Raw genomic sequence first — 21,515 nt, forward strand, 5'->3', positions numbered from 1 at the left:
TGAGCACAGCAGACCTGGAGTCTGATTAAGCCCTTGTGAAGTCACATAGTATGAAGCTGATTGATTTCTTAAAGAATTTACTCCACCTTTTCTTCCTCCTCAGACAGAAAAGAAACCAAAAAACCCCAGTCCTGCTATTAACTTATGCTGTTAAGTATAAAAAATCCTGTTCATTGTAATTCCTTTAGATCAGGAACTTTTCTGTGACACTTCAGAGATCACTCATCTCAGAGATTGCCTTCCTCTAGGTCTCTCCTCCTGTCAGGCTTTCTGCCCTCTGCCTACATTCTGCTTCTCTTTAAGACACAAATGCTTTCAAAAACTTCCTTGAAAGTCCAGGTTTTTCTTTTTATCCGTGATCTACCTGTCACCAGTTACAGTCTAAGCACACTCATCTTACTTATTTCTTCAATTTTAGAATAAAAAAGGTAAATTTTCTGAAACAAGAAGTAAAAAAAAAAAAGTAACTTTTTGTCCTAAATACTCTTCCTTCTCTTTATAAAAGGTCTGTTCTTCTTTTATATAAGACCTTCAGTCATGTTTTTTCTTCTTGAGTGTTTATACACAACACCTAAAATAGGGAGGCATTCATTTTGACTGGCGAACTTGACGCTACTAGAATACAAATAATACATTACAATTCTAAGACTTGAACTATGGGAAAAACATATGGGATTTCTGTTAATTTTCAGTATAAAGGAATTTGTAAGACTGGATTTAAAACTGACTTGTAGAGAGCAAGTCAGATTTTGTAAAATATGTGCTCTGTTACATTTATGTCTTTTACTGTTGGGTATCTCTGACCCATTAAAGCGATCATAGGGGTCAGCCTGCTTAGTAAATAGCAGCTGCATCCAAGTTGCTTCAGCTGGCTAGGAAATGAAAGCCTCCAAACTCCTGATTCAACCTTTTAGAAATACAGAATGCTATGTCCCATTCAGCCTTCTTCCCTAGGGAAAAGGCCAGATTGTTTGCATGCCCTGTAACACCGCTACCTCTTGGGACCTGGAGCAGTAACTGTGCTAGTTCTGCTGTGCACTAATGCTGCTTGGCCTCCTTTTCAGTCACTCCTGTGTGCTAATTAGAATATAAGATTAAATGAAATAGAAGTTTCACAGAGAGATGCAATGTGTTTGAATAACAACATCAAAGTATGGCTGAGGAGGATTGCTCCATGTCTTTTGGAGTGATTTATTTTGAATGATCCATCAATTAAAATTATTTTTGTCCTTTTTAGTTGTTTATTGTTGTTCTTGTTGTTATCATTATTCATACTATACTGACAGCAGTGAGGGTTGAAAGTAATTCTGAAAAGTACCAAGTATTCTATTAAAAATTAATTTTCTAACTATATACTGTTGCATACTGGAGAGGTGGCTCTGTAGCTCCTGAAGCTACTCCTCTATCTCAAGACACATTCACCTTTGAGCCAGTATTACTGGTGTTTTGGAAAGCATTTGAGAATTGAGAACTTGTGTGATTCAGCATTTATTTGTTTCTTCATTGATCTCATATGAACCTCATTCATATGCCAGATTAAGACAACATTCAACGTGTTTTTGCTATTACTGCAGTCTAGATTTTAAAATAACAAGAAGACAAAGTTAAAATGTCAGTAATAGTTAGATAAAGAGAAAGCAGGAAATGCATCTTTAAAAATTAATAGACAAGATAAATTACTTCAAATTTAAAAAAGATCTCTGGCTTCACCCAGCTGAAGACATAGTCCTTTTACAATCCTTCCTATACGACCCCCAAGTTTGTTCAGACCATTTCTTTTGTAATGCAGTTTTATTCTGGTCTTCCTAAAGACAGCTTTTCAGTCATGCTACATTTTATGGTCTTTTTCTGCTTTTATTATTTAAAAAAAATGTGGTATTGTACATCAAAGTGATGTTCTTGTCTAGTCTGCAAAAGTGATGCTCAGACAAGTAATGCTCTTGCCTACCATGTCATCTTTGAGTTCATTCTGTAACCCTGCAGAAAATCATGCAACTCATGTCCAATTTTTCAAACTTACAATATATAATAGCCTATCTAAAACAAAGTCATATTTTAATATATGAGGGTATTGCTGAGGAGGATAGTATAACTAATAAAATATCATGGGAGAATTAAACGGCAATAAAAATTAAACTCAAATATTTTATCATAGCTTTGGGATTCAAAATTGCTTTCAGTGTCATTAGGAAGTTAATGATTTGCCCTTGTGGTGTGTTAAATTTGGCTGGCTGCCATATGCCCACCCAACTGCTCCCACACTCCCCTTTTCAACAGGATGGGGGGAGAAAATAAGATGAAAAAACTTATGGGTCAAGATAAAAACAGAGAAATCATTTACCAGTTACCTTCATGGGAAAATAAGACTTGACTGGGGGAAAACTAAATGTAGCATTTTGAGAAAAAAGGAAAAACTGAGAAAATCTTCCCCCAGTTTCCTCTTTTTCCCCAGACTCAATTTTATTCCTCTTCCTCAAGTCCTCTGTCTCATCTCCACCAATCCAGTGTGGCACAGGGGAATGGGAAGTGAGGGCTGCTGTCAGTCCATGGCAGTTCATCTTTGCCACTCCTTCCTCACACTTTTACCATGCTCCAGTGTGGGGCCCCTTCCATGGGATCCAGTCTTTCATGAGGATACCTGGTGTGGGTTCTCCTGTGAGCTGGGGTTCTTCAAGATTTACTCCACATGGGTCTTTTCCACAGGGTACAGGCCTTCAGGAACACATTGTTTTAGCATGGGTCCCCCATGAAATGCAGCTCCTGCCAGAAAACCTGCTCCTGCACAGGACCTCCTCAGGCTGCAGCTTCCTCATGGATTGTCCACCTGTTCCAGCATGGACCCTTCCATGGCTGTAGATGGATCTGTGCTCCAGCATGATCCTCCGTGAGAGCAGGGAGACAGCCTGTGCCACCATGCTCATCTGCTCCAGCAGCTAGAGAACATTTCCCCCTTCCTTTTTCACCATGCTTAGAGTCTGCAAGGCTGTTTCTTCCAGTTTTCTCTAAGTCCTGTCCCACAGCAGCTGCCCTGTGTTTTTTCTGAAATTCATTCTTAAACAAGCTTTCCTGGGGACGTGGCCCTCTTGGCTGCTGAGCTCAGCTGTGTCCAGGGGCAGATCCATGGGAGGTGGCTGGAGCCAAGTGTGTCTGATGTGGCCCAGCCCTGGTCTCTTCTCACACAGGCCACCTCTGCAGCCCTCTGCTGCTAACACCTTGCCATACAAACCCAACAGAGCCCTTTATTTTGTCTGATTCTTCTGATCTACCTGCCCTTCTCCTAAGCTGTCTGCTGTTTGCCACAGTCCCTGCTATTTAGTCTATCTGCAGCTTGATTTCACTCCTGCTATTTTCCTGTTACCACCCTGTCTTTACACATGGCTGTGAATAGTTTGTATAAAGATTGAACAAGTAGAGGGAAAAAACAGTACAGTCACAAGGATGCTGAAAATAAAGTAGGAAGGTAGCTTTTTCTTTCATATATTGTTTCTGGCTTTTTCATCCTGTGGCGTGTTAATTTAGAAATAGGGTTGGTTTTGGAGGGTAAATATTTAGACCTTGATTTAAATTATTCTTGTGATATTTTGTCATATTGCTATTTGTGAGGAGTGGGGAAGTAGTCTTTCTGTTTCAGTTCCACCTCTGCAAAATAACACTTTCACACTTCACAGATGATGAGGTAAACATATTACAGAGTGTGAAACGTTTGGCTGCCTTTGGCTGAGGTCACAGGCAAACACCTGAGCAGAAGATGGATGGCATTCTGTGTCAGAAAACATCTAGTGGCAAAGTGTACCCCAGTTAGTTTAGGGGAGATTGTTTTCTACTGGTGGTAGTGATCAGATGCTGTCATTGTGACAGCATATTGTTCAAGATGGATGGTTACTGAATTAATTTGTGTGATAGACTCTGTGTCTCCATTGGTTTGCTGGATTGGTTTCAGAGATTAACAGAGAAAAATAAATCTGAATTTTCTTGATTTTTTTTTCCTTTGGTGAGATTTCTTTTTTAAGAGGGAAGATGGCTCTATGAAAATACATCTGAATTAAGGTGGTTATCAGATATTGTGTTCACACAAATATCACTTTACTGGATGCTTCTATTTAGTGAATAAAAAAGTTGGTAATTTTTATAATGGTCAAATAGAGCAGCTGTTTTGAAATCCAAACTGAATATTCATAAACTCTCTCCCTGCCTGATTTAACTGACTTGAGCTTTCAAAGTCTAATGTTTCCTTAGAAGTTCTGCTAGAATTGTAACCAATAATCTTACCATGTTCAGAAAACATGAAAACACACATATGGTACATATAAAGGCATTATCTTCATATTAGCTAGATTTTGTTGACAAAAAGTAGACAGATCATTCAACAGATATATAATTTGCTGTCTTCATTGCAGTTTTATAAGAGACACTGTTATAAAAATGAGTATGACATTTGCATTTCTGTTTAATTGCTCTGGAGTGAACATAAAAAGATAAGAGAGCCAAGAGAGCTTATTAAAACTGAAATGAGGGCAAGTGATAAAAGAATGATATTTTAGTGGTGCTGCAGTCAGATCTGACACTTTCCCCACAAAAACAATCTTATTCAGGGATTTTTTTGTGAGGAGAGAGGATATAGGGATTATATAACAACTCCTTTCTGCTCTGAGCTACACTTGATATACAGGATCTCTTCATGCCTGTATTTTAACTCGAGGGCCTCAGTAGCCTAGAGGACATTGAGCAAAATGATGGGACTTTCTCTCTGCCCTGAAGTAGCTCCCTTTTTTCTCTCTTTTTTTTTTCTTTTTTCCCCTTTTTCTTTCCTGTGTCAGATTACACCAAGCTGCATGTAGGGGCTCTCCATGGCATGCCTCATAGCAACATCTCTGAATTTCATCCCATCCAATGAGTAATGTCTGAAAGTATTGAAGCCACGTTTCATAGTCTGAAATGTCAAATGTTGGGAGACCCTAGTGCATACTGGACCTGTAAATGAGTTAAGTTCACAATGAAAAGTAAAGTATAATCATATAGCTAATAACTTACTTATAATATAAGTACACAGAAAGGTAGAGCTAAAGGCATAAAGTAATCTTTAAAGTCAGGGACTTGCTACTTTTTGTTTTGATGACACAATCAAGGCAAAGAAATCATCAATTTCTTTATAAAGAAATTTGTAAAAATTCTCCTAGTTTTAAAACATTAAGTATCTATACATAAATATGCATATGCTGCAAGCTGCTGTAGGGACTTCCCTCTGCTTTTGAGTATCAAGAACCATATTGCTGGCTGAAACCACCACAGATATTTTTACTTGAGACTTGAGTCTAGCTGTGCAGGGAGCTACACCAGGGAAGTGTCTTGGAGGAATCTGTGTGCTGGAACAGGCAGCCTATCTCTCCTCTGGCTGGGCTTTCCTCAAGATTGTGGCAAAATTCTGCTTTGTCAACAGAATAAGCCCAGTTCTGCCAAGTGTTCAGCACAGCCTTCAGTCACAAAGTAATGATGAGCTGTCACTGAGCTGATACAGGAATAGAGCTCCATTGCACAGCTTTTCCCCACCAAAAAAAAAAAAAAATCAATTCTGTTCTCTGCAGGGAGATTCATAACTCCTGACATGAAGCTGTATTAGCTTGCACAAAAATTGAGAAAATCTGCTCAAATAAGTAAAGTCTTCCCAAACCAGACTTGCTTTTATGTGTCTAATCTTGCTTCTCTAGAAATGATAACTTACATGACATTTTAAAAGGAGGGACATTCCCCCAAAATTCAAGAGCTTTCTGGGACTATCTTATAGATAGTGACATAGCCTCAATTATTTGTAAACCAGTGTAATCACTGGATATTGCTTTTCCTTCAAGTACACATTTTGTTTGGATAATTGTGTATGCTTGGGCTCTGAAGAAAGAATGCACACAAAACCCCAGAATTTGTAAAATTAACTCATCCTACTAGTTTGATTTAGGTCTGAGCAGGAATAAGGAACAACCAAATATTTTATTTCTACTGAACCTTTTTCTTGCTGTCACAGATAAGATTCATGTGCTGGTAGTACTTTTCAGTGGAAGTTGGGTTTTGGTTTGTTATGGTTTTTTGCAGTTCCTGTGTTTACTGTGAAAGGGTAATATCATTAGTATTCATTGTGAAATAGCTGAAAAACTAAAAGAAAACCACATATGAATCCAGGAAAGCTATTCTAATACTGTTTTCCTATGAGTCTTTTACTCTGTGAAAGCAATTGGTTTTATAACTATTTTATTTTAAAAACTAATAGGCTGGGTTGTTTTCATGGTAAAGGGATCCTGGAATAATACTGATGCTTATCAGAGCTGTCATGCACCAAAATTGATGCTTACCTTTATGTTGCAATATATTTGAACATATTTTTGAGTCCTGGCCATCTACATAAAACACCCATGTTTCAGATATTTTGACTCTAGGAGAAATGAGCTAATTCATTTTTTGATTCAAACATTCATTAAATGTAGAAAAATTCTATTTATTGTTCGTTTTGTGATAGCAAAGCTTTCATTTCTGAGGCAATTTACATTTAAATATACATATATATAAGTAATTGGTTAAAAACTGTACTAGAGTCATTGGTATTTTGTGACATGTTAAAAAACGATTTAGAAAATTATTTAATAAAATAACAGAAAACTTGGTAACTTAATGTGAACCCTTAAAGGTGGTGCAAATAAATTCTTAAGCGCCAAATATTTTGTTGCCAACACAATTTATAATAACAATAACAATATTGTCACTAACACCAATGAGCAGGAAGTTGTAACATGGAAAAATCTGCCTTTGTTGTGGTCTTGTTCACAGGGGTTCCAGGATGAGGGAAGAGACGAGAAAGTTGACTCCATGTTCCAGAAGGCTTGATTTATTATTATATGATAGATAATATATAAAACTATACTAAAAGAATAGAGTAAAGGATCTCACAACAAGGCTAAGCTAAGAATAGAAAAGGAATGAATAAACAAGGTCTTCTCTCAGACCGAGACGGGCCGTACAGGTGTTCTGTGATTGGCCCATAATTGGAAACAGCCAAATGAGGCCAATCACAGATTCCCCTGTTGCATTCCACAGCAGCAGATAAGAATTGTTTACAGTTTGTTCCTGAGGCCTCTCAGTTTCTCAGGAGGGGAAAAATCCTAAGGAAAGGATTTTTCATAAAACATGTCGGTGACACTTTGTAGATTGAAGTCTTTGGGGCTTCTGCTATTTGTTCTTAATAGCATCAAGATTATCTCATACATTTCAACCCACAGATGAAGGAAACAGAATATAATATGAAGGCTTCAAAGTCATGTTCCTCAAAACATTTGTGCCACTTGAGTGTCTTGTGCAGTTTAAGAAAACCACTCTCCTTGGATATTTTCTTTGGTGTACTACAGTTTGTGCTCTTAAAGACCTCAGCATTTCACTGTTGCTCTTCATCTTTCAGAAACTCGAAATTGAAAAATTTATGAGTTATTTTTATCCTCAAAATAAAAAAGGGAAAAATTATCTAGAAAACATCCGTTTCTATATGGAGTAGCAGTTGCTGATGCATAATTACAATGGAAGATTACCCATAACAAGCTCTGTTAAAAACCAAATAACTCCTAAGTGGCTCAGAAAGAAAAAGACTTTACTGATTTTTGTGTGTTTTTAGTCCCTCCTCACAGTACAGGTTTTTTTGGTGACAGTTATAGTTACTCTACCCTGAAATTTTATCTGGCAATTTTGATAGAATTTTATATTTATTTTGTTTGTAGTAGCTCCAAAATGGGTTAGCTTAGGAGATAAGTATTTCTGTTTTCTTTTTCTTGAACACACACACACCAAAAGTTTGAGAATATTTAGAATTTGACTAAGTTATATTGGCAAATTTTCTCTATGTTTATAATTATTTATATACTGATGTAAACAGAATGCTTTCATAGTGTAGACAAAATAATGGTTGAAATATGCTAGAATGGTGGTAAAAAAGGGTAAAAGGAAATTAAAACTTCAGAGAAAATCTGGTAGAAGAAATACTGCTGTAAAACTGAAGAAAACAGAAGGTGTATTTCAATTTTTTAGGAAGATGCAGAAACTGATTGCACATTTTGTGTGCATTTGCTTTGTATTATAGAAAGTTTCAGACAGTACTACCAGAATACGAAGCATTCAAAAGTAATTACAGGCTACAATCACAAACTGACTACTTTTGACTCAACACACTGTGATTTTGAAGTCTCTAAAATAAGTAGCAAAGAAAGGACAGTGAACACTTTATAAAAAAATAGTCTTAGATAGAAACCTGATGGGATTTTAGCCAGGAGAGTGACTAAGTGAGCAGAGGAGAGCATTTATAAAGAGAGTCAAGGAAAGACCCAGCTAGGAAAACAAGGGGTACTGGGAAAAAATCAGTAACTTGTCAAGAATGTTACTCTCTATGGTCTTTGAGAACTGGCTGATGGTCTTTGTTTTAAAATTAATGTACTGATACCTTGTCTGCTATCACACATGTAGTGCCAGGTTAGTCACACTCTAGTGCCTAAAGATGATTGTGGAAATCACAAAGGCTCAGTGAGTGTTAGAGAAGCAGAGATGGGTAACAAATCCCCATGACCTGTAAGCAGAAAAGCACCCAATCACTTGGAGATGTTCCCTCCTGGAAAGGCCTTTGGACTGAAGAGTGTGGGGCCTCCTATGGGATGCAGAGAGGAAAAGAATTTTTTGTTTATAGAAAAATATTGCTGAATGATCTTTTGAAGTGATTCTGAGGATGCATGAATCTTATTTAGGGGAAGGACCAGAGGTACAGAGACAATAACATGCAGGGAAAAAATGGAGTAGAATGTTGTGATCTTATTGCAAAAGTTCCATACTTTCTTGGTGATTTCTCATGGGCAGCTCCTCACGGCACTGACTCCTTCTTCTTCACAGTTGTCATGGTTTGAGTGTGTGTGTGAGCAGTCCTGTGAGCTCCTGTGTGTGTGTGAGTGTGTGTGTGAGTGTGAGCAGTCCTGTGAGCTCCTGTGTGTGTGTGAGTGTGTGTGTGTGAGTGTGAGCAGTCCTGTGAGCTCCTGTGTGTGTGTGAGTGTGTGAGTGTGAGTGTGAGCAGTCCTGTGAGCTCCTGTGTGTGTGTGAGTGTGTGTGTGAGTGTGAGCAGTCCTGTGAGCTCCTGTGTGTGTGTGAGTGTGTGAGTGTGAGTGTGAGCAGTCCTGTGAGCTCCTGTGTGTGTGTGAGTGTGTGTGTGTGAGTGAGCAGTCCTGTGAGCTCCTGTGTGTGTGTGAGTGTGTGTGTGTGAGTGTGAGCAGTCCTGTGAGCTCCTGTGTGTGTGTTTGAGTGTGTGTGCGCCCACCTGTGGGTACCTGAGCTTAGCCCAGCTGCTGGATGCAGCCTCTCCTCATCCCTCTGGTTCTAGCCTCACCTGACTCTAAAGACATCAAGAGCATAAGCAGAAGTCATGTTTCTGAACAAATGTCAAGAAAATAGCTATTTAATTCAAATTGCTCTGAATATTAAAGGATTGCAAATTAATTCATCCACATCATGAAAGTGTGACAAAGTGTTTAATCAATACAGGAATTCACAAGTTCTCTTTGTTCTTTCCCAATGTGGAGAAAAAAAAATGTGACTGAAATAGATTGCAGAAACAAAAATAGAAACCAGAAAATGTGGTACATAAATGACAATGTAGGTTTCTTCTACTCATAAATAGTTTATATATTCATTCATTCTCTAAGTGTTGTAAAATTGGTGGCAGGGTTTTCAACCAAAGTGTACTTATAAATGGAATTTAACTTTATATATAGCTATTCTTATATTTAGATAGTGGTGAAATTGTGGGTGAAGCTAGGTGATTAAGAATAGCAGTTGATTAAGGTGCCAGCACCAACCCAGCTGGAACCTGTGTCCTACTATAGGAGGAAGCAGCCAGACAAGCCAAAGTGGAGATTCTGCATTTCTGACAAATGAAGTGGGCTTTTATTTGAGTCCACCACCAAGAAAAAAATATGTCTGAGAGAGAGGTGTCTGCTACTGCATCTGTAGTGAAAGGTGCTGCATAAAGACTGGCACATGAATTTAGAAATGTGCAAGAATTTTTATGAAATTTATATGACTGAAGACCTCATAGTCCAACTGAAAAAGAAGTGACTTTCAATTATCTGAAATGTATTTAAACTTGTTCAGCTTATCTTTTATGTTTGAGGTATGAATTAAAATGTGTAAAACAAATCTCATTTTTATGAAATAAAAATGGATTACACAAGCACACTTGATTTAGGTGGAATTATTCAAAGCTTCTGTGCAGAAAGCTCTCATACATTGCTGCTGTTCATATGACTTTGGATTTTCATGTCTGGATGTTCTGGGTGATTCATGCTTCTGAGGATGACACGTAACAGCAAGCTTGAAAGCTAAATCAACAAATGAAAATATATAGCAATAGTGTCTGGCACCTGCCTGTGCCTTATCCTCACACTCTGTTTGTTTGGGCAGCCAGCGCCTCTGAAACCTTTTCATTTGTCACATCAGAGTTGTTTACTTTGGTGGTAGACAATAACATGGAACAAATAATAGTATAATTTCATATACTTGCTGAATATATACTGACTTCAGTCTCTGCCAAATTCTCAAATGTATTGTGCTGTACTTAGGCTCAGTCACTGGAGGTGGAAATGTGACATTAGGAGTGAAAGTCCACAGGTATTGGTTTTATGCTGAGGAAAAGAAAAATTAATTTATTTGGGGATTCTTAGAAGAAAGGAATTAATAATTCTTTAGCATGGAGTCTCAGCTCATGCTTTGAAAGCCTTACAACAGAATGCATCCTTCTGGCTGTCCCAGCCTCTTCAATGAAATATTTCCAAAGATCCTCAAATAGTGTTAACCTGAAATGGCTCACTGAGTTCTTTTATCTTCTCTGTAAAAATGATTATTTTTTTACAATTTCCCTTCACTGTATGGACATAATGATGGTGTTTATTACATTTAAGGGCAGAAAGGCAAACTGGATAGAAGCTCTGGAGGCTGAACTGAGAGCACTTTCAATGTTGGGCAGAGTTGGTAGCTTGGGTGGGTGAAGTCATTGCCTGCCTGTGTTTGTCTTCAGGGATGCTGTTGATATGAACACAGTGCAAATACTGGTTTATATTGCTTGAGCTTCCATAACTCTCATCTTCAGCTACTGCCTGAAGGGTATCAAGAGCATATTTTAGAGCTTAAAATTTGAGTGAAATAAAAATTTTTATTATGTTGTTACCGATCACACTGAGACAATTTTGGAAACTGTTTTGAGGTAAAGCTGTTCATATGAACACAGTAAGGAATGGTTAAAAGCTAAGTTTCCTGTGTCCTTTATGGTCCTCAAATGAAGGACAAATCCAAATTGTGTATATCCCTTTGTTTATTGATTTGTTCCTTCAAATCCTGCTGCTTTTCAAAATTCAAGACATGCTCTGAGGTCTTCAGTCATATAAATTTCATAAAAATTCTTGCATATTTCTAAATTTCTGCTTTAGTAGAAGCAGTAGCAACTTTTCCAAAGACTGACTTTTCTGCAGAAAGTTGCTGCTTTCATTTGAGTTCTGGCTCAATCTGCACACAGCAATGCTCTTACTGAGATGTCATACTACTGTCTTCCTTTTAATCCTGTGACTGGTGAGAAAGACTGACTGATATCTGAATTGTTTCTTCTTAGGAAAGTAGATGTAAAACAAGTATGACTAAAACTGTAGGGGTTTGGTGTTTTGGGGGAGAGGGTTGTTTCACTTTTTTTGGGGGGAGAGGTTTGTTGTTTTTGTTTCTTCATTTTGTTTATTTTAACAAATGTAGGAGTCATAATTCTAGGAATTATTTAGTTTTTTTAATTCAGAATTGTCATTAAATCCCATTAGAGAATTTTGGAGTCTGGAAAGTGTCATCAGTGTGCTAGCAAACAGACTTGAACCTACTAAATGTGACGATTTTTTAATGTATTCCCATTTTTACTGGGTAGATATGGGAAAGAGTAATGGAGAGTTTTTCAAGGAAATCTTATTCATGTGCAAATGTCATTCTTCTAATATCTATAATAAATGTTGTAATTGTTGAATATCTCGGTCCATATCTACTGTTAATGAGTAACTTTTCTATTCAGAAAATAACAGACTCATGCAGAGTTAGCAACAGATAAATATCTAATCATTTGAAAACAAGACAGATACCTTCATGGGATATTCTTTATGCATGTGCTTGACAGCTGAACAGAAAACTAACTTAGCATTTGAGACTGAATGACAGGATCTGTCTTTATCTGAGAACTGCGTGAGTTCATCAAGCAAAGAGAGGGAACAAGGGACAAGCCTTTTAGCAGCACTGCATTTTCAGTGTTTTCAGTTTTAGTACTATAAAAGAAGGCATTTGCAAAAGGGATGATTTGGTGATAAAGACATTCCAGTATTTGTTGACCTTCTGAGTCATCAGGATGTAGTAATACTCAATTGTTCCTGAACACAGAAGCACAGCTGCTGGAGCAGGCTCCAAAAAGTCTGCAGTTTTTCAGCCCTAATTTTTTTTTGGTCCTTTTTACTTGGGAAATTTTTTTTTGTTGTTTTTTTTTTGTTTTTTTTTTGTTTTTTTGTTTAACGGTTCCCCTCCATCCCCTGTGGGTGAAAAACCATCTGAGAAAACAAATGTTTCATGAACAAAAATATATACAACTTTGAAGAAAAGGACTTGGGGGTTCTGGTGAAAAGCAAGCTGAACATGAACAAGCCATATAGCCCTGCAACAAAAAAGGTGAATGATGAGCTGTGCTGTGTTAGTATTGTCAGCACACCAAGGGAGGTGGCCCTTCCTCTTTACTCAGCACTGGTGAGACCACTGGAGTTCATTCAGTGTCCAGTTCCAGACTCACTGGTACAAGAGAAACAGGGAGAGAATCCAATGAAGAACATGAAGGTGAAAAAGGAACGGGAGCATCTCTGCTGTGAGCACAGGCTGAGAGAACTGGGACTCTTTACCCTGGAGAAGGCTCAGAGAATCTCGCTGACAGATACACATTTCTGAAGGGAGGGTGCCAACAGCATGGAGCCAGGCTCTTTTCAGTGTTGCCTGGTTACAGGACCAGAGACAATGGGCACAAACTGGAACACAGAATATTCCATTTGAACATCAGGAAACACTTTTCACCATGCAGGTGACTGAACCCTGGAAGAGGTTGCCCAGGAAGGTTGAGGAGTCTCCATCTTTTGCAATGTTCAAAAGAGGTCTGAACACGCTCCTGGGCAAGCAGAGCTAAGTGGATTTCCTTGTTTGGGGGTTTGGACAAGATGACATCCAGAGTTCCCTTCTGATCTCAAACATTTTGTGATTCTGTGATTCTATAAATGAAAGAAATGGGAGGACTAATTAACTCTATTAGCTTGTAATTTTTGAAAGAAGCATTTCTGCTTTTCTGGCATATGGTGCTAAGTAAGGGTATAAAAATTACTCTTCTTCAGGATCCTTGATTCCCAAGAAAAAGCAAGTGCCATTGCCTCCTGTATTGAGGACACAGCATACCTAGAGGCATTTCATGCCATGGTATTATCTCCCTACTGCAGTTTGTTGAAAGCTAAAGGGATTTTCATCTGTAAGGGTACACTTTTGCACAGCTCTTCATACTTCTGTCTCCTCTGGGAATATACATTGATCTGCTGCAGTGAAAACAATTAGTATCATTCTGACACATCTCCATTGTAGCACTTTATGACTCACTGGCCCAAAATTTCTTCACTAATGATCCTGGGAAGCCTTACTGAAATGAGGAGCTAATTTAGCACTAAAAATGTAGCTAGCACTAAAATATCAAATGTGCAATTAAATTCAGACTAGTGGCAATCCATATTTTACTCACCCTATATGCCCTATGCAGTACAATGCTTTTTTGATTTACTACTATCCTTTTTAACTACCTCTAACATTTCTACCTAAAATCCATTAGTGCTATTTTCTGAATTTTTAATACCAAATATTTTGATAGAAAGTTATTTTTAAAATGAAAATTTTTTCATACTAAATAACATATAGGTATACTATAAATACGCTTTTAAAATTTTTAGTGTCTTTCTTGAATCACATTCCTCTAGAATTATTTTTACAATCACTGAAATCCCCAGCATACCCATATGACTGGCTTATAGACACATGTATAGGCACATTTTCTCCATAAGAAATCTTTAACTTCAAATAAATTTTATTTAGATTTAAATTCATATACTGGAGGAGTGCAGACAGTTACATTACTGGAATATTTTTGTATACCTGTACAGTAAGATCATGGGGTTTTTTTTCTTTTAATGTATTTGAAAGGAAGCTTTAATGTGAAAGAATATGTTTGATGGGGAAATTAGGGAAATGAGTTAATTTTATGTAATTTTGCCTTCCATGTAATTGCCAGTACAAATTCATAATTAAGGTTATTGTCATAATTTTTTGAGTATTTTTTAGTAAGAAAGTGATGTTTTATTAAAATATGTAAATCAATATCAGATTAATTCCCATTCTTATAAAGAAATGTTCCACTTTGACTTTAAAAAAGACAGAGATCATACAGAAAAATCAGTAATATAAACATTTGCACCTTTTTCTAGTTTACCCAAAAGAAGAAGCCTTAAGGTATTATATGGATGAGAAAAGTAAATTCCCTTTGTAAAGGCTAATTTAATTTAATTTTGATTTTTCAGAATATCAATAAAAGGACTTCCACATCAGTCACTAACTCCCTCTTACACAAGGAAAGCATTATTCTAATGCATTTAGGCTTTGCATTTTGACATACTCTTTTGACGGGTTTGGAGTGAAGGGGAAACTCAGGATGGCAGTGTGTACCACTTGTGTCAGAAAAAGATAAAATGTGGAGGTTTGGCTTCCAAGGATGGAAGCAGGCATTAAAACTAAACAATATTTCCTGGTGTGTCTAATTCAAACCTATTGAAACAAGTATCTTGTAGAGTATTGATATTCAAATAGTCCTGGAGGCTCGTGTGCACTGGGTTATTTCATAGTATCATGCACATAATTAGGTGACCCTTGAGGGAAGAAATCAGTGCTTATGTAATTCAATTGAGGTCAAAAGCAGTTTTTAAACTGGGTTGGCCCCCCAGGGTATGGAAGCAGGAGATAATTTCTAAGGCACAGAGGAAAATTCCAGCTGGCTTCTGTCCATCTCCCTCCACTTTTCTTCTCTTTTCCCCAAGCCTGAAGCACTGCCCCAGCACTTGCAGCTCTGCTGGCTCTGGAAGCTCTGTGGAAAAGGCAATCTGTGATCCCAGATACCAGAACCAGTGAGGGTGGGGCTCAGCCATTCCACAGCCTGGGGAAAAAAAACCCAAACCCAAATAGCAAACAAACCCCAAATCCAATAAAAGGGAATCCTGCACATGAAGTTTGTGAACTGCTGTCCGAATGAATGCTCCAGAAGCCACTGGGGGGCCAGCAACCTGCTGGGGCCATCAGATCCTGCCACCAAGGGGACCTCGGTGCACGAGAGTAATCCTGGGTGTCCCAAGGTACCCTGGCCTTCCTCCCTCACCACGTGCCCAAGGCCTCAGGCGTGTCCTCAAAAAACCCTGCTGCTTTATAGAGGCTTTAAAAATGTTGTGTGGAAGTTTAAAAGCTCACAAAGAGCCTTTGGAGCCACAGGCCAAGAGCACGAGCAGATTATCAATAACGTGTTTTTGTTTCTGTCTTGAATGAATTCTTTTCTCTTCAGCTCTCAGGCATCCAAATAACTGTAACAGAAGTTACTTGGACAGAAAAAGGACAAAATTGTGTCTGCAAAATCATAAAAAAAACCTAATTAATGATGTCAACAAAAGTTTTCCCCAGAAATGTGGTGAACCATTTATAGAAAGTGAATATGGACATCACTGGCTAAGTTCTCTTATTAAAATTTAAAATAAAACTGCAAATAAAAGATTTTTCTCAGACTTTCTTTTAAATGTCCAGTTCTGAAGGAGTTGGAAATAAAGTTACTTTTCCAACTCAGTTGGAAATAAAGTTACTTTTCAACTTTGTACGATGAAGAGAAGCGTAAGAGAGATTTTCTGGCTTCCTGTTTTCTCTCCCGTTTGTTTACTCTGTAAATAGGATAATGGCAAAGCGCTGGAGTGGACAAGTAACAGGAAGAGTCCCACTTTCCCTTCTGTCATGAATAGGGATGATGAGGGATGTTGCCTGGACAATACTGACCTGTATAAATCCATCACTGAGCTCTCTCTGGTGAGGCTGGAGACTGACAATTACCAGAGGTCTTTTTTTGAGGAAAAAAAAAAAAAAGCAGTTTCATAAGTGTAAACCCATCTGGCCCATTTTAGAGATGTATTTATAAAGAAACCATGCTTAAGTGCTTAATTCTCAAAGCAACTCCATTAAATGTAGATGGGAATATTGTAAAAACTAAATCTTAGAGAAGATATTCTTAGTCTTCATGTTTTCTCTTGTCAGTTTTCCCCCTTGTATCTCCTCTTCTTCTTTTGTCTCTAACAAGTCACCTGTTCATTTAACTTTAAGATAAACTTGATTAAAATAGGTTTGGTGTCTTAAATAAAAACCACCAAAGAGCTTTTTCCTTCCTCTTATTGTATTTTGTACTTTATGATCCCATTATTTTAGCACTTCAAAATCTATTGAATAATAGGTGAAAATGAAAACCTTCACTTATATATACGAAAAGGTTCTTGCTAACTTTATGCTTGTGAACTTTTGGAACTGGTCAGATTAAGAAAAAATTAATTTGATAATTTTCTTATCACCATATTCAGAAAAAAAATAAAGTCAAACAAAGTAAAGAAACGCCCAAAAAGTATCATGTAATAAGTGAGTTAAAGCACAGTTTGAGGAAATAATTTTTGGGGAAAAGAATCCCCAAATCCAAACAAAATCCAAATCCAGTAAAAGGGAATCCTGCATATGAAGTTTCTGATCTGCTGTCCTGAACAAATGCTCCAGAAGACACTGGGGGGGCAGTGACCTGCTGGGGCTAACTGGCTAACATCAATTTTTAAAATTCCTTAAAGTCATGTTGTGGGATTTCTCGTTTTTTTTATTTGTTATTTATCTGGTCCCTCTAGTAAGAGACATAGGGAAAACTGTTTTACTTCTAACATATGAGCATTTTTTACCCTCTGCTGTATGTGCATGCTCCAGAGGGCTCTGCTGCCACTTTTTCTGCGCCTGAGAGGTTTGACATCTACTGTATCCTTCATGCTCTAGCTGTAACCAGCAAACTCACCTCCTCTTTCTTCTTCTTCTTCTTCTGATTATTCTTCTTCTGATTCTTCTTCTTCTGATTCTTCTTCCTCTTCTGATTCTTCTTCTTCTTCTTCTTCTGATTCTTCTTCTTCTTCTGATTCTTCTTTTTCTTCTTCTTCATTCCTACCTGGGGACATTTAAATTTTCTTTTTCTCTTTCTGTACTGTGAGCCCATTATCTTGGTTTACTTGCCTCATACTGTTTGTGTTGCTCTGCATCTGTACCCACCTCTTTGAGTTTTCTTTCATCCCAACAGCCTTGGTTTGTGACACAGAGCATAAGATGAGTCAGACTGACAGTGCAGTTAGTGTTTAGAATTGAAATAAGGAAGTCTGTGCCACCAGTGGGTATTTTTTTTTTTATAAAGTTTTGAGCTTTTGAAAGAAAATTCTGTTGGGGAGCTCAGCTGACAAAAATCCACCCAAAATTTTTCAGTACCTTGTATCTGACAGTTTAGAAATATCCACTTCAAACAATAAATTTAAACATTCTGAAATACTTCCAAAATCCTTCTCTTATGGAGCAGAAAGTCTTAGCTTCATCTGCTAAAGGATCTGCTGTTGCGATGGAAACTTGGATCTATCTCAGACAGAATTCTGTCTCTGGCAATTGACATTGTCACTGTTGCAGAACAGAGTTCTTTAGTGGATCAAAACATTTAATCATAATTTTTGCAAAATTCACTCCAAATACTGAAGGATGCCTGTGCAAAAATTTTACTAACCTCGTTTCTTCAGAGACTGGGAAGACAGTAAAATGTCCTCCCATTTTTTTCCCCTGTCATGTCCTCCTAGAAATATTTAAATAATGAGATTCAGTAACATGAATTAAACATGATGCTTAAACATAGGAACAAGGAAGGAATTAAAGAGAATATTTAAATGTGAAAACTGTATAGCCAAACAGGTCCTTATATACTGCTCCCTGTCATCTGATAACAGGACACTCCCGACTAGTTAGTTTACTCTTAAACCTCAGAGTTTGATGAATTGTTCAGAACCTGTTTCCAAGGGATGAGTCTTCCAAGAACAAAAAAAAAACATTTTACCAATTTGAAAAAGCAGAATTAAGTGAGTTTTTATGATATTTTCAAGACACATGATAAAAACCCAAATGAATAAAATATTCCAAGTAATACCTTAATGGAAGGATTACATAATTTACACTAATAAAAAAATATTCTTTAAAAAGTGAGTGATTTGCAATTGCATGTGCAGGTAAGAATGGGAATTGTCTCTTTACCAACTTAAATGCAGTAAGAGTTATCCATATTCAGTGGATCCTATCTTTGACTTGCATAAGGCTTAAACAACCATATTTGCTTTATACAGCCAGATTCAGAAACATGGTAACAAATTATACTTACTTCTTTTTCATTTGTGCTCTGGGGTCTGGGCAGGAACAGATGAGAGGCAGGATCGTAGCAAAGGCGAAGAATTGGCTAACTAACAGAAACATCTGTCTTACCCTCTGTCCTTGAGAGGAACGGAAAAACAAGGTAGAAAACCAGCACCTGCAAATTGTTTACAGTGAACAGGTTATCACATCTCTCCAGCTCCCTAAAATTTCTCACTTGCCGTTTCTCTCTCCCTGTCCCATGGCATCCACACTTCATTATAAGGAAATAATTGTGCATTTGTTTTCCTTGCACGTTCATGAATTAGATCAACAGTTAAGGGTTATTCTGCTCAAAAAAATTATGTTTCTAATTCTCTATATTCTAAATTCTCTAATTTGATAGTTACTTACAGGGTTACATTTTCCATAGAAAACTGGAGTTTAGAGTTTTTTTTAATTAGGTTTTCTTATTCTTTATCCAAAAGTATTTCTATTCCCTCTTATTGAACAGAAAAAGGACACACATGTCAAGTATTTGATCTTTGAGATTCTGCCATGTCTGATACACACAAGTCCATTATAAATAAGCAATCAGCTCATAGAGGATGAGAATGGTGATAAGGGGGTGAATGTTTCCTCGGTGCTCTCTGCAGGATCCTCTGTTAGCAGGCCAGGGGTAAAATGCATTTACAGAACAGTAGGAGAGAAATCTTACACCATCACAGTGTGTTCCTGGGGAGTACTCAACTTTATTCACTCATTTGCTCCCCACCTGGAAACTCAAATGAAAAAAAAAAAAAATCATTTCAAGCAGTTTTGTCTTTTTGCCTGATTGAATCACATAGTGGAATGTGGGAAAGCAGACAAAGTTTCCTAGTCTCTGCCTGACTTGCTTATCAACATCCAGAAGCAGATGTACCAACAAGTTTCAGGAGAGAACATGAAGTCTGTAGGTAGAACATTTTGTCCTGGGAGCAGATTATGGGCATTAAAGGTTATGGTCAACAAACTGGAAGTGGCTTAGATTGAATCATCCTTTATTCTATAACTAATCACAAAATTAGTTTTAATTAACGACTGTAAAATGTTGCCACTTCAGGTTTAAGTCATACTTAGGCTCTTGGTGTGTTGCTCAAGTTCCAATTTATTAGACTTTTCTTTCTATTTTCATTGCATTACAGAAACTCAACTTACTGTATGAAAGTGTCCATTTCGCTGACGGTGGGTGAAAACGACACCGGACTCTGCTACAATTCAAAGATGAAATATTTTGAAAAAGCTGAACTTAGCAAAAGCAAGGAAATCTCATGTCCTGAAATTGAGGATTTTTTATTTCCATTTAGGGAGCCTGAAATTCTGTGGTATAAGGTAAGGAATGCAAAAGATTTGTACCTTCCAATGTATATTATGCATTGTTCTTATGATTTTCTTGATTTAAATGTGTTATGAAGCTTGGCTTGTTTTTAATTTTGTCAAGAAAAGACAACAGAACCAATGGTAGAAAAGAATTAACTAACGGAGAAATTCAAATGCTTCCTTTAGTAAACTGTATCAGAAATCTCTCTATGCTTTACCTGAATAAACAGCTTAATTTTGCAGCATAAAATTCAGCAAATACTACCAAAATTTCCATTTTTTCATATATACTTAAAGTTATATTTGCAAATATAATTTCATTGTTTTTATCAAAAACTTTGCTTCAATATTGTGTTTTGTTTTCTAGATCATTACTTGAGGGCCAAGTTCTTGCATGTAGTGTTGCCTGTGGGCAGTGCAGTAGAATTAATCATGATATACAAGACTGTGCTACCTAAAAATTAAAATTTTGTGGCCTGAAAAGATAATGTTCAAATTAACTGATAGCATATCTAAGATAGGAGAAGTGTAGCCAACTATTTTCTTATTCTCATCTTGGATTTTGATCTTTAATAAAATACTTTTTAGATTAAGAATGCATCTTTTCTAGGTATGGAGAGTTTTGATTCTAAGATTGTTTTAGAAAGAGACATATAGCATCCTTATTTCTCCTCATTCTCATCTTCCGTTTCTCTACATTTTTTAATTATAATGTTTTTTAGAAATTGAATTTAAAAAAAATAATTATCTCTTGCAGCCTGAGCTACTGCTAATATAGAAGTTATAGATTGCAGACATAAGTGCAACGGTAAATAAGTAAATTAAATGTGAGCAACTCAGGAAACCAATGTCAAAAAATAACCCACCAAATGAATCAACTCCCTTTTCTAGTCAGAGGCATAAATATCAAATCAGGTGATAAAATTAGTTTTAACCAACATCTAAATAGGCTAAAATTTTAAATATTTAGATTAGATACATTTATATCTAGCCTGGGGTCTTGCCTAGCCACCTTTTCTTTGGGCAGCATTGTCCACAGTGGTCCATTTTAAGTGTAAGAACACAACGCCTGAAGTTTTATATTCTCTTTAAACAGGAATGCAAGTCAAAGACATGGAGATCAAGCATTGTGTTTAAAAAGGACACTCTTGTCATTCGGGAAGTTAGAGAGGATGACATTGGAAATTACACTTGTGAGCTAAAATATGGATTCTTTGTTGTCAGAAGAACTACGGAATTGACAGTCACAGGTAATTACAGGTTCTTCCTATCTCTTATATTTAGAAAAAAACCCCACTGAACATTGTGGTTCAAGTTGTGTGGTTTTGAGTCATATCATTTGCACACATTTTTGCTGTGGGCCTAGATATGAATGATTGATACATTAAAACTGTCCTGAATACTTCACAGTGGTATCTATAGTACCTTGGCAAGTGTAAGTTTTGTTTGAAAAGCTTGTGGGTAGCTCTTTTTTTTTAGTGTGGTTTTGGTTTTTTTTTTTTTTTTTTTTTTTTTGTTTTTTTTTTTGTTTTTTTTTTTTTTTTGAGGGTGGAAAGTGTGATCAAGGAACATGTAAA

At 36.9% G+C, this 21,515-nt stretch overlaps 1 protein-coding gene across 1 annotated transcript in view; it reads left to right on the plus strand.

Annotated features, from left to right (window-relative positions):
• Window positions 1-21,515, plus strand: part of IL1RAPL1 (interleukin 1 receptor accessory protein like 1) — a 584,747-nt gene that overhangs the window by 307,790 nt on the left and 255,442 nt on the right. Inside the window, exons 3-4 of the mRNA XM_050980007.1 lie at window positions 19,764-19,950; window positions 21,035-21,188. Of these exons, the coding sequence (XP_050835964.1) occupies window positions 19,764-19,950; window positions 21,035-21,188 (341 nt within the window). The remainder of the gene's footprint in view (window positions 1-19,763; window positions 19,951-21,034; window positions 21,189-21,515) is intronic.

The sequence above is a fragment of the Serinus canaria genome, chromosome 1 (genome assembly GCF_022539315.1).
Source record: "Serinus canaria isolate serCan28SL12 chromosome 1, serCan2020, whole genome shotgun sequence".
In the NCBI taxonomy this organism is placed as follows: Eukaryota; Metazoa; Chordata; class Aves; order Passeriformes; family Fringillidae; genus Serinus; species Serinus canaria.